Source organism: Oncorhynchus gorbuscha, linkage group LG03, assembly GCF_021184085.1.
Source record: "Oncorhynchus gorbuscha isolate QuinsamMale2020 ecotype Even-year linkage group LG03, OgorEven_v1.0, whole genome shotgun sequence".
Taxonomy (NCBI): domain Eukaryota; kingdom Metazoa; phylum Chordata; class Actinopteri; order Salmoniformes; family Salmonidae; genus Oncorhynchus; species Oncorhynchus gorbuscha.
This window is the reverse complement of record NC_060175.1, coordinates 53,487,822-53,497,508: the sequence shown is the minus strand read 5'-3', so window position 1 is coordinate 53,497,508 and position 9,687 is coordinate 53,487,822. Positions and strand designations below refer to the sequence as shown.

The 9,687-nt window shown below is 42.0% G+C and overlaps 2 protein-coding genes across 3 annotated transcripts in view; one reads left to right on the top strand and one right to left on the bottom strand.

Annotated features, from left to right (window-relative positions):
- Nucleotides 1-12: 12 nt before the first annotated feature.
- On the top strand, nt 13-5,846 carry LOC124031555 (protein ABHD14B-like). Its single transcript, XM_046342947.1, has 4 exons — nt 13-166; nt 4,384-4,598; nt 4,702-4,943; nt 5,276-5,846. The coding sequence occupies exons 2-4, from the start codon at nt 4,385-4,387 to the stop codon at nt 5,453-5,455; spliced, it is 636 nt and encodes a 211-aa protein (XP_046198903.1). The 5' UTR covers nt 13-166; nt 4,384; the 3' UTR covers nt 5,456-5,846.
- LOC124031552 (voltage-dependent calcium channel subunit alpha-2/delta-2-like) overlaps nt 5,785-9,687 on the bottom strand; it is a 302,484-nt gene continuing 298,581 nt past the window's right edge. For both annotated transcript variants that reach the window (XM_046342944.1, XM_046342945.1), the window contains one exon: nt 5,785-9,629. In XM_046342944.1, coding sequence (XP_046198900.1) covers nt 9,507-9,629 — 123 coding nt within the window. In that variant the 3' untranslated portion in view covers nt 5,785-9,506. The remainder of the gene's footprint in view (nt 9,630-9,687) is intronic.

Here is a 9,687-nt window from a genome sequence, read left to right as displayed (position 1 = left end):
CTCAACCGAGAGTGCTATTCTATTTATTAAACCCGGTAATACGCCTGATCACCACTGGACGTCAGTAGATTCCAGGTTGAAACTACAGTAGACTGTTTTTCCGTTGAAAAGTGAAACTATCAAGAAAACTTAGTTCAGACAAAGAAATTTCTCAGACGGCGTGAAGGTAAATATATATTTATCTTAACATGCTTTAACGTTTCGGCTAATCAAATCATTGTGAATAAATGTGTTTGCAGATTTAAAAGAGATAATGTGAACTTTGATCGCTGTTTGGGCAATGCGCTTTGAGTTGTAAAACTTTCGCAGGAGATCGATTACATAAAACTTGCCAGGAATCCTCAGGCCACATTTCATTTTATGTGGCTCCGCCAAGCGAACTTGGAATGCGACAGTATAGCTTCCTCTACAGCACACACGCAACCAATTGCATACCGACACTAGATATGAATCAATCAATTGTAGCCTATGCAGTTTACACACGCGTTTATCACATGGTTTTTAATGACGTACATTTACATTACATTTAAGTCATTTAGCAGACGCTCTTATCCAGAGCGACTTACAAATTGGTGCATTCACCTTATGACATCCAGTGGAACAGTCACTTTACAATAGTGCATCTAAATCTTAAAGGGAGGGGGGGTGAGAGGGATTACTTATCCTATCCTAGGTATTCCTTAAAGAGGTGGGGTTTCAGGTGTCTCCGGAAGGTGGTGATTGACTACGTGACATCTGTAGTACTCTACATGTGTTTACAGAGCCTCCTATGACATAAACGTTGAACAGGACTTTAGGATAAGTACAGAAAAGTATTAGGGCCAAGTGAAGAAAAATAAATAAATCAACGGTGTGGAGGGGGGGGGGGGGGAATGCATCCAAAACCTTCCTGATAATTGTGTCAATATATTCCAACCACAACTGTTTTAGGCCCCTTGCTTTTATTTTTTTTTGAGTAATGACATGCCACTGACTTTGAGTAAAGCCAGAGTGTTTATGTATGCAGATGACTCAACACTATACACGTCAGCTACTACAGCGACTGAAATGACTGCAACACTGAACAAAGAGCTGCAGTTAGTTAAAGAGTGGGTGACAAGGAATAAGTTAGCCCTAACTATTTCTAAAACTTAAAGCATTGTATTTGTAACAAAACACTCACTAAACCCTAAACCTCAACTAAATATTGTAATAAATAATGTGGAAATTGAGCAAGTTGAGATGACTAAACTGCTTGGAGTAACCCTAGATTGTAAACTGTCATGGCCAAAACATATTGATGCAGTAGTCCAGAACAGACTATGGGAGGCACAGTACGACAGAGAGCCATGACTACATGGAGCTCTACTCCACATCAAGTAACTGACGCAAGCAGTAAAATTAGATTTAAAAAACACCTTATGGAACAGCGGGGACTGTGAAGCAAACATTGGTACACACACACACACACACACGCACGCACGCACACACACACACACACACACACACACGCACACACACACACACACACACACACACACACACACACACACACACACACACACACACACACACACACACACGCACGCACGCACGCACGCACGCACGCACACACACAAGAGAATTATGTTCTCCAGGTACATCATGTGGTCCTGTGTACACACACACACACACACACACACACACACACACACACAGAATGTATGCACACATAACATACGCACTATACATACTGATAAGAGAATTATGTTCTCCAGGTACATCACCCAATTTAATTATATTACTCTGTCTGCAAACCAGAATTTGTAAGATCCAGGTCGAAGGAAACAGACGGAGGCCCAGCTAAATAGTCAAAAAGGTTTATTCACGGAACGTTCTACCCTCAAGAATACAAATCAATTCATTTTATACTGACGCCCACACATACACACAAACATACACACACACACACACATACACACACACACATGTCCTGCTACGCACACACTGTCTGTCTCACTTCCCAGCCGACAGAGATAGTGACCTTGTCCTTGAGACGTACTCCCCGTTCTCTCCCAAATCTCTAGTCAGGTCAGCACCAAGCTCAGACAGTCTGTGTTTAAAATACCATAAAGACATACTGTTTTACCCTAATTCTGACTAGGACTACACATTTATTGATTATGATTTTGTACATTCTAATCAATTCCATACAATTATATGTTTCAGGGCGGAATTTTATAATCATTCAATTAACAGACAATTCTCACCTATCACATACACACGGATTTAGTACTGTAAATATGTGGTAGTGGTGGAGTAGGGGCCTGAGGGCACACAGTGTGTTGTGAAATCTGTGAATGTATTGTAATGTTTTTAAAAATGGCATAAACTGCCTTAATTTTGCTAGACCCCAGGAAAGGGGATAAAATTAATGAAAAACAGATTGAAGTACCAATCATTTTGGTATTACTTTAAACTGTTGGTCTAACTCTATCAGTTCAGGAAGTAACCACTATTACCATTTTTTTTGTAGAACGACCATGAGAAAGTCAGTTCTGGGGTCCATTCAGTTCGATTGAACGTTTTCTACATTGCATAATGGGTTGCACTGAAACACTTTTCCTCAAAATGTTCTTCAACGTTCTTGAAAAGGTTGCCTATGTTTGCTCCGTTTGGTGGGTGTGGCTTGAAACAATGAGTGACCAAAATGCCCCTGTGCATTTTGAACCCACAGCCGAACCCCTTATTTTTCAACTGGTCGTTCAGAAAGGCACTGTTTCCATTGAATTTAACATTGCATTACTGAACGCAGCTCTAGTGACTTTTCTACTCCAAAATTAATGAATATAAAATGATGGTGACACCATTCAAATATAATTTTCCGCTACAAAAATTTGCCTCACAACATATTGGTCCTTTTATTCAGGCTGGTGTGTTAATTAGCAATAGCACCTGTAGCCCAACTAATGTAGCATAGTGGCTATAAATAAATAGGCTAAAGCATGGGGTTTCCCATCTGTATTTGTGCTAATCATTAGCTAGATTTTTCTTTAACCTTTATTTAACTAGGCAAGTCGGTTAAGAACAAATTCTTATTTACAATGACAGCCTACCCCGGCCAAAGCCAGACAACGCTGGGCAAATTGTGCGCCGCCCTATGGGACTCCCAATCACAGCCAGTTGTGATGCAGACCTGGATTTGAACCAGGTACTGCAGTGACGCCGCTTGCACTGAGATGCAGTGTCTTAGACCCCCAGCTTTCTAAATTTTGTTGCCCCCCCTTTCATCATGGGGGGGAACATAATTTGCCCCTCTCCCCATGCCCATTATTAAGCTCCCCACAGAAATAGAATACATTTTACTCATCAAGAAACAGTACATACAAAAAAAAACAGCTTACTGCTGTGCAATGTCAGGTGCATCCCTATCAATTATGACTAGGGTGGGCCCATTTCCTTTGTAGATTTTCTCAATTGAAATACAATTTAAAGTTGGCTCTGAGAGTATTCTTAAAGTGATTATTAGGTTGCATAAACATGAGTGCCCCCCCCCCCCCCCACACACACACACTATTTTTGTCATTCACATTTTTTTTCTAAACATAACTAGGGAGGATAGGTTACTGTCGCTGGTCAGAGTCTGAGACAGGCATGCTTGAGCCTACTGCCTGAGGTTCAGGGAAACAGTCCTTCTCAAATTATGTAACCTAATAGAAACCAGTTTAACAAAAAAGTTTATAATACTACCAAAGTTGTCTTTCACAAAATTGAGCCCAATATAACGGTTACCAATTATCCCTCATTTTGAGAAATACCGCTCACACGCGAGATGCACATCTCATTACTTCACAATAGAAACTCGCCATTTTGAAAAATATCCTCTTCTAAAAATTCTTATTCGTGCTTATGAATCTACTGTACTTCTTTGTTTGTTACTTGCTAGCTCACAGAAGGAAGGGTTTGTTAAGAAGAGAGAGGAGAGAGAGAGAAAAATAGGAGCTATTGCTCCTTTCTCCTTATAAGCCTTGCACAACTTTTTTCCCTTCACAAACAATGGCCTCTGAGGACCAGGTCATACCAAAAGCATAATTGGCGGCAGGGGGGATCCAATCGTTAAAATGTGGAATTAATTAGAACTGTGTGTAAAGCCAGTAACTATGGTCGCAGTTATATTTCAAGATGAAAGTTGAAATGCCTTGTGAAATTCTACTTTAGCATTCATTGGCTTTAGTAACAAGGTTTCCAAAGAAAAAACCAACCTGGACTCAGGGGTAGATGTAACATAGTAAATGTAAATCTGGGCCACACCCATTAGTTTGTGGTGTGGCTAATCAATTCAATTTGGTCAGCCTTTCAGCATTCAGGGCTCGAACCACCCAATTTATATATATATTTTTTTTTAACTTCAAACCTCCTTCATAGGATGTGTGCTGCTAAAATGACAGAAGGGAGCTTGCATGTGGAATCCTGCAAGGCCCCTATGTTTTACAGACAAGCTGAACCGGCCACAGGTGAAGTACATCTGTCTGTCCTGCTTCTGCACGGCATCCGTTTCTCATCTGAGAACTGGCTCAATATAGGAACATTGGAGACATTGGCCAAAGCTGGCTGTCGTGCAGTGGCCATCGACCTACCAGGTGAGCTTCGGTTGTAAATAGTAGTAAGTGAGAATGTGTTACTCAATTCATCTCTGACCTGTAACACCACCTCTCTCTTTCTCTCCCCTCCCCCCGCCCCCAGGTTTTGGCCAATCTAAGTCAGCAGTAGCCCCCTCTGCTGTAGGAGAGCTGGCCCCTGGTGGGTTCCTGAAGCAGGTGTGTGAGGCACTGGGGATGGGGCCAGTGGTGGTGGTCAGTCCCTCCCTGAGTGGCATGTACTCCCTGCCCTTCCTCTTCCAGCACGAGGCTCTGGTCCGGGCTTACATCCCGGTGGCTCCCATCTGCACTGAGAAATTCACAGCAGAGCAGTACAGCAGCATACAGGTGTGTGTGTGTGTGTGTGTTGAGGGATTATGGCTCTCTGCTCTTTCGTTTCTCTTCTGTGGTTGGTTTCTCTTCTGTAGTTGGTTTCTCTTCTGTGGTTGGTTTCTCTTCTGTGGTTGGTTTCTCTTCTGTGGTTTGGTTGCAAACATTGACTTTGCTTCTATGAAACATGCCTGTTCCGGTGCTCTGTGTGACTTTAGTCAGGATTCAATCCGAAGGCAATTTCCTTCAGAAGCTGCGTCGTCGTATACAACCCGCGCTCAGCTTGAATCGCTGCCATTGTATGTGACACCGGGTAACATTTGAGCTAACCACCTCCACTTTCATTCCAGACTCCATCTTTGATTGTCTATGGAGACCAGGATGCTCAGCTTGGAGAGGTTTCTCTGAACAACCTGAGGAGCCTGGCTAATCACAAGGTTGCGGTGATGAAAGGAGCAGGACATCCGTGCTACCTGGACGACCCGGCCACGTGGCACAGAGCTCTCACTGACTTTCTCAATACGTTGTGATGTTGTTCAGTGTCTTTGGGATATCTGTCCATGGATGCAGCACTATACGGCCATTCCTAATCCAACACTCCCAGCATTTAGTTATATAAACAAAATTGATACTGTATGTTTGTTAATTTGTCAAAAGCTAGTCTAGATTATTATTATTATTTTTTTTAATCAAAGACTAGCGTGTGGTGTTTTGGAGGCCTGTAACTGTGGTTCAGTACAACTCGTTATGCTCTTGCTAATATACTGTACTTGTACTGTGTGTGTGGCCTATACAGGATGTATGTACCTGATATGAGTCCTAGTATTACAAATGCAAAAACAAACACCACACAATGAAATGAAGTGAAAAATATGAACATTATTTAATAACTGATTCTCTGTAATAAACAATTTGAAAATATTTTACAAGGAGTCACAGACACAATATTTTACAAATTTTGCCCTCTTCTTCTTCTTCGTCTTTTTTTTAGCTTAATCAGTACAAAAGAATGGAGCGACGTGGACCAATGCCCAGAGAGAGGGAGCTAAATCTTCCACGCACACACATACACTCACACACACACCAAAAATCAAATCAAAAACGGTTGATTTCAGATCTCAAACTTATCTTCACTTTATTCCTATTTTTTACTTCACTTAAAATTTGACAGATTTTACTATTTTTTTTATTTTTTTAGATATATATATATATTTTACACATTTGGCAAACATGGTCACATAGCACCAGACTACAGAATCACATACGCGTCTTTCCCACAGAGACGCACCTACACGGACACAGCAAGGGTAAGGAGGGGCAGGGGAGTAGCCACGTGAAGACCCTCCCTTTGAGGCTGGCCATAAAGTAGACCCCTTCCTCTCACCCCAAGCTGTTCCTATTTATTTTGTGTTTTTTTTTGGGGGGCAAAAAGTACATTTTGCAAACCACAGACCTGTGTCCCTCAGCACACTCTTGTGTCCACTTCTGGTACACACAGACATACTCATGATTCTTTGACCTTCTGTGTGACACGATCCCTTGCTGATCTGTGGAGACCCCACTTCCTGAGCCAGCCTCTGACATCCCACAAGGGGGAATAAACATCCTTGGCTTACTTCAGTCTAGAGCTGAACATCCCCAATCTGTGCATGTGTAGGTATAACTGGGTGTTACATATGAATGTTGCGATCTACAGAGGGACAAACAATTGCTGTGATAGAATACAATAGAACTACAAGAGTCATTTCTAAAATGGTGAACCCATACATTGAAAGGAGCCAATTACAGATTCAGAATATATTTTTTGGGCTCAGTCTTTCATTGAGATAACGATGCAATTACCTAATATTTGTCTTGCCAAAAATGATATTGTTCACTGTACAATACATTATGTGTGTATTTATGGTTACACAGTAAAGGAGGTTTTGGGGTTTAGGATGTGTCCACGTTAACAAACTGAGACAGCGAGGAGAAGTGGAGGGATTTCAGAGTCAACACAGATTCAGAGTTAAATATAAACTATGAAAGTCCTCCACTCCAACCAGGAATCAAAGCGGCATGTGTACAAGAAACTCACATCCTTTTATATAGACGAACGGACACATGAAAATCGAAACCCCTTCAAATTCAGAGCTCAACACTCTGGATTGGGAAAGTCTTCAGAGAAAAGTAAATATTTGAGAGACTCTGTGTGTGTGCGTGTGCGTGTGTGAGAGAAAGAGAGAGAACACTGAATTAGCGCTTGATAGAACACTAAGGCATTAAGAGAGGCTTTGTCACTATGTTGCCTTAGAAACAGAAAAACACTGACATATTAAACATTCTTTTGAACACCTCTGTGAATGCAGCTCCCTCATGACAACATATTGAGAAAACCGGTCAGAAGAAAATGGATTGGATCATTTTTTAACTCCATAACTACGTCCGATATAACACTTCTTCCGTTGGAATTGGAACAACAAACAGCTACGCTACCACAACTGTCATTCCCCATCCCCTCAACCCAGTTTTAAAGACATTCACTTTGAGGGTTAACACAAACATACACCCATACACAAACACAAACGCACATATGGTTCAGGCAGAAATGCAACGATAGCAGTCAGGTGGCTCTGTAAAGGTAGATCTGTGGCCAGTTAAGTTGCTTTATACTGATGGTGTAGCTTTATAGATGGCCCTGTAAAGGTACTGTACAGCACTGTTATATGGTGGCAATCAGTTAGCACTGGTACGGTACAGCAGCTAATAGCCACAGCCAATTTGGATGTCTACATTAAGATGCAATATCCTCCTAGTCAATATGGTGTATAAAGCTACTGTAGACAGATAGCCAATAGACTGGCTCTATAAAAATCCACAGCCATTAGGGTGGCTGTTCTATAAAGGTACTGCACAGTAGCTCTATAGCCAATGCTTTCCAAAACAGTGCACCAAGGCACTAGGACAACAGAGAGTGGCTCCTAAACATGGGAGTTTAATGACATTTCACTTCAAATTGATCAGAATGACATGGATTACACACCCTGACTGCAGTTCAGTCGTCACCATAAGTAGTAGTGACCTCTGCTGTATTTCTTTATACGGGAAATGTTAAGCCCCAATCTCCCAGCAGCAAATGGTCTGAAGTTATACAGCATCTGTCAAAGGTAATACAAGCTAAGGTCTGCCAAAACCCACCCGCATCTAAAATGAGGTGCTTATAGGCCAGTCGGAATAGATATTTGTTTGTGGCAACAGTTTCTAAGCGCATACAAATACAGTCCTAGGAACATTAGTGGACATGGTGGAGCGGCTGTATGAGGATTGGCAGAGGGGTTAGCTGTCACTGGGGTCCTACATCATCCATCTGTAGCAGATGTCAGAATGTCCATTGATCAGAAAGGATAGTACTGTATTATACACCACCTACAGCAATGAAGCCGAAACGGTCAGACTTTTCAGAGGCTAAATACCGATCCCTAATAAAAAAGGAGTAGGCAAGTATTCCTTCTTTTTTTTTGCAAGGGAAAAGTTAGAAGTTGCTTTGTCCGATTCGGACACATAATTACCTATTTATTACCTAATATTAGTCAACTATGATGAGCAAAGACGTCAGATGTTATTCTTTGTAAGACTACTATTTGATAGAATAGTTCCATATTACCATTTGTTACAATAATTATATATACAGTACCGTGCTTCCAGGGGCAGAAAAAGTTCTAACTTCAAGTGAAGAACAGTAGAGGACCCACAAGAAGAATCGGTATTCAGCCGCTGTCAGTTCAAATCTCAGTTATTTCTACCACTATTTCTGCAGCTTCCGTTTCTGCCTTTTCCCGCTCACTAATTTGGATATACAAATAAGACCACATGAAAAGTCTAGCTCATCTTGGCAAGAAGTAGATATAGTGCATAAATAAATTCATGTAACACCTAACAACTTCCATTGCAAATAATACTCTAATATATGGTTTGAATACTCATCACTTCAACAGTTTATAATTGTATGTTTTTGTATACTTGAAAGCTATTTTTTCCCCCTTCATTTTCTTGTTACAGTCACTATAAATGGCTGAATGGTACGCACAGTAGCCCCCTATGAGAGACACATGACAGAGTGGTGAGACTCTGAGCAGACCAGAGATGAATGAGAGTGATGGAGGCAATGTCTCCTCATCCCGTCTTGACTAACAGAGGGGGAAACGGACAACCTAAACTCTGCTGTAATCCATGACGGCTGGAGCTCTGTGGCGTGGCATCCGACTTGCCTTTTCACTTCTCACTTGTCCTGCTGATGTGGGCGGGACCTTTTCTATTCTTGACAGCCTCTGGCGATTGTCGTGGTTGGAACACCACCTAAATAACTTCAAATGGATGTGACGGTAGGTAACTCGCCGAGGACAATAAAGGTCCTGCAACCGTCACTAAGAGACAATAATAGAAGCTAGCTGGGTACAGTAGTGCGGTACTCAGGGCTTCCGAGTTGCAGGTGGCAGAAAGTCTCATTATTACCTATGACTGGAGCAGGGTCGGGGCATAGAGGGGAGGAGAGGGCGGCGGCTTTAGGATGGACAAAGCTGGTGGGAGCAGACGAGAGGAAAATTAAAGTAGGAGGGGCAGAATATGGGTGCTGGCGATTGGATAGAGCAGGACGAGCTGAATCGTGAGCAGGGTCTGGAAGGAGGGGCGGAAGGAGTGGCCGCGCCCGCAGTCAGATGTGTTCTCCTGGAGAGGAAAGGAGACACATAGTGAAATTGTTGAAAATACCACATGAATTTTCAGT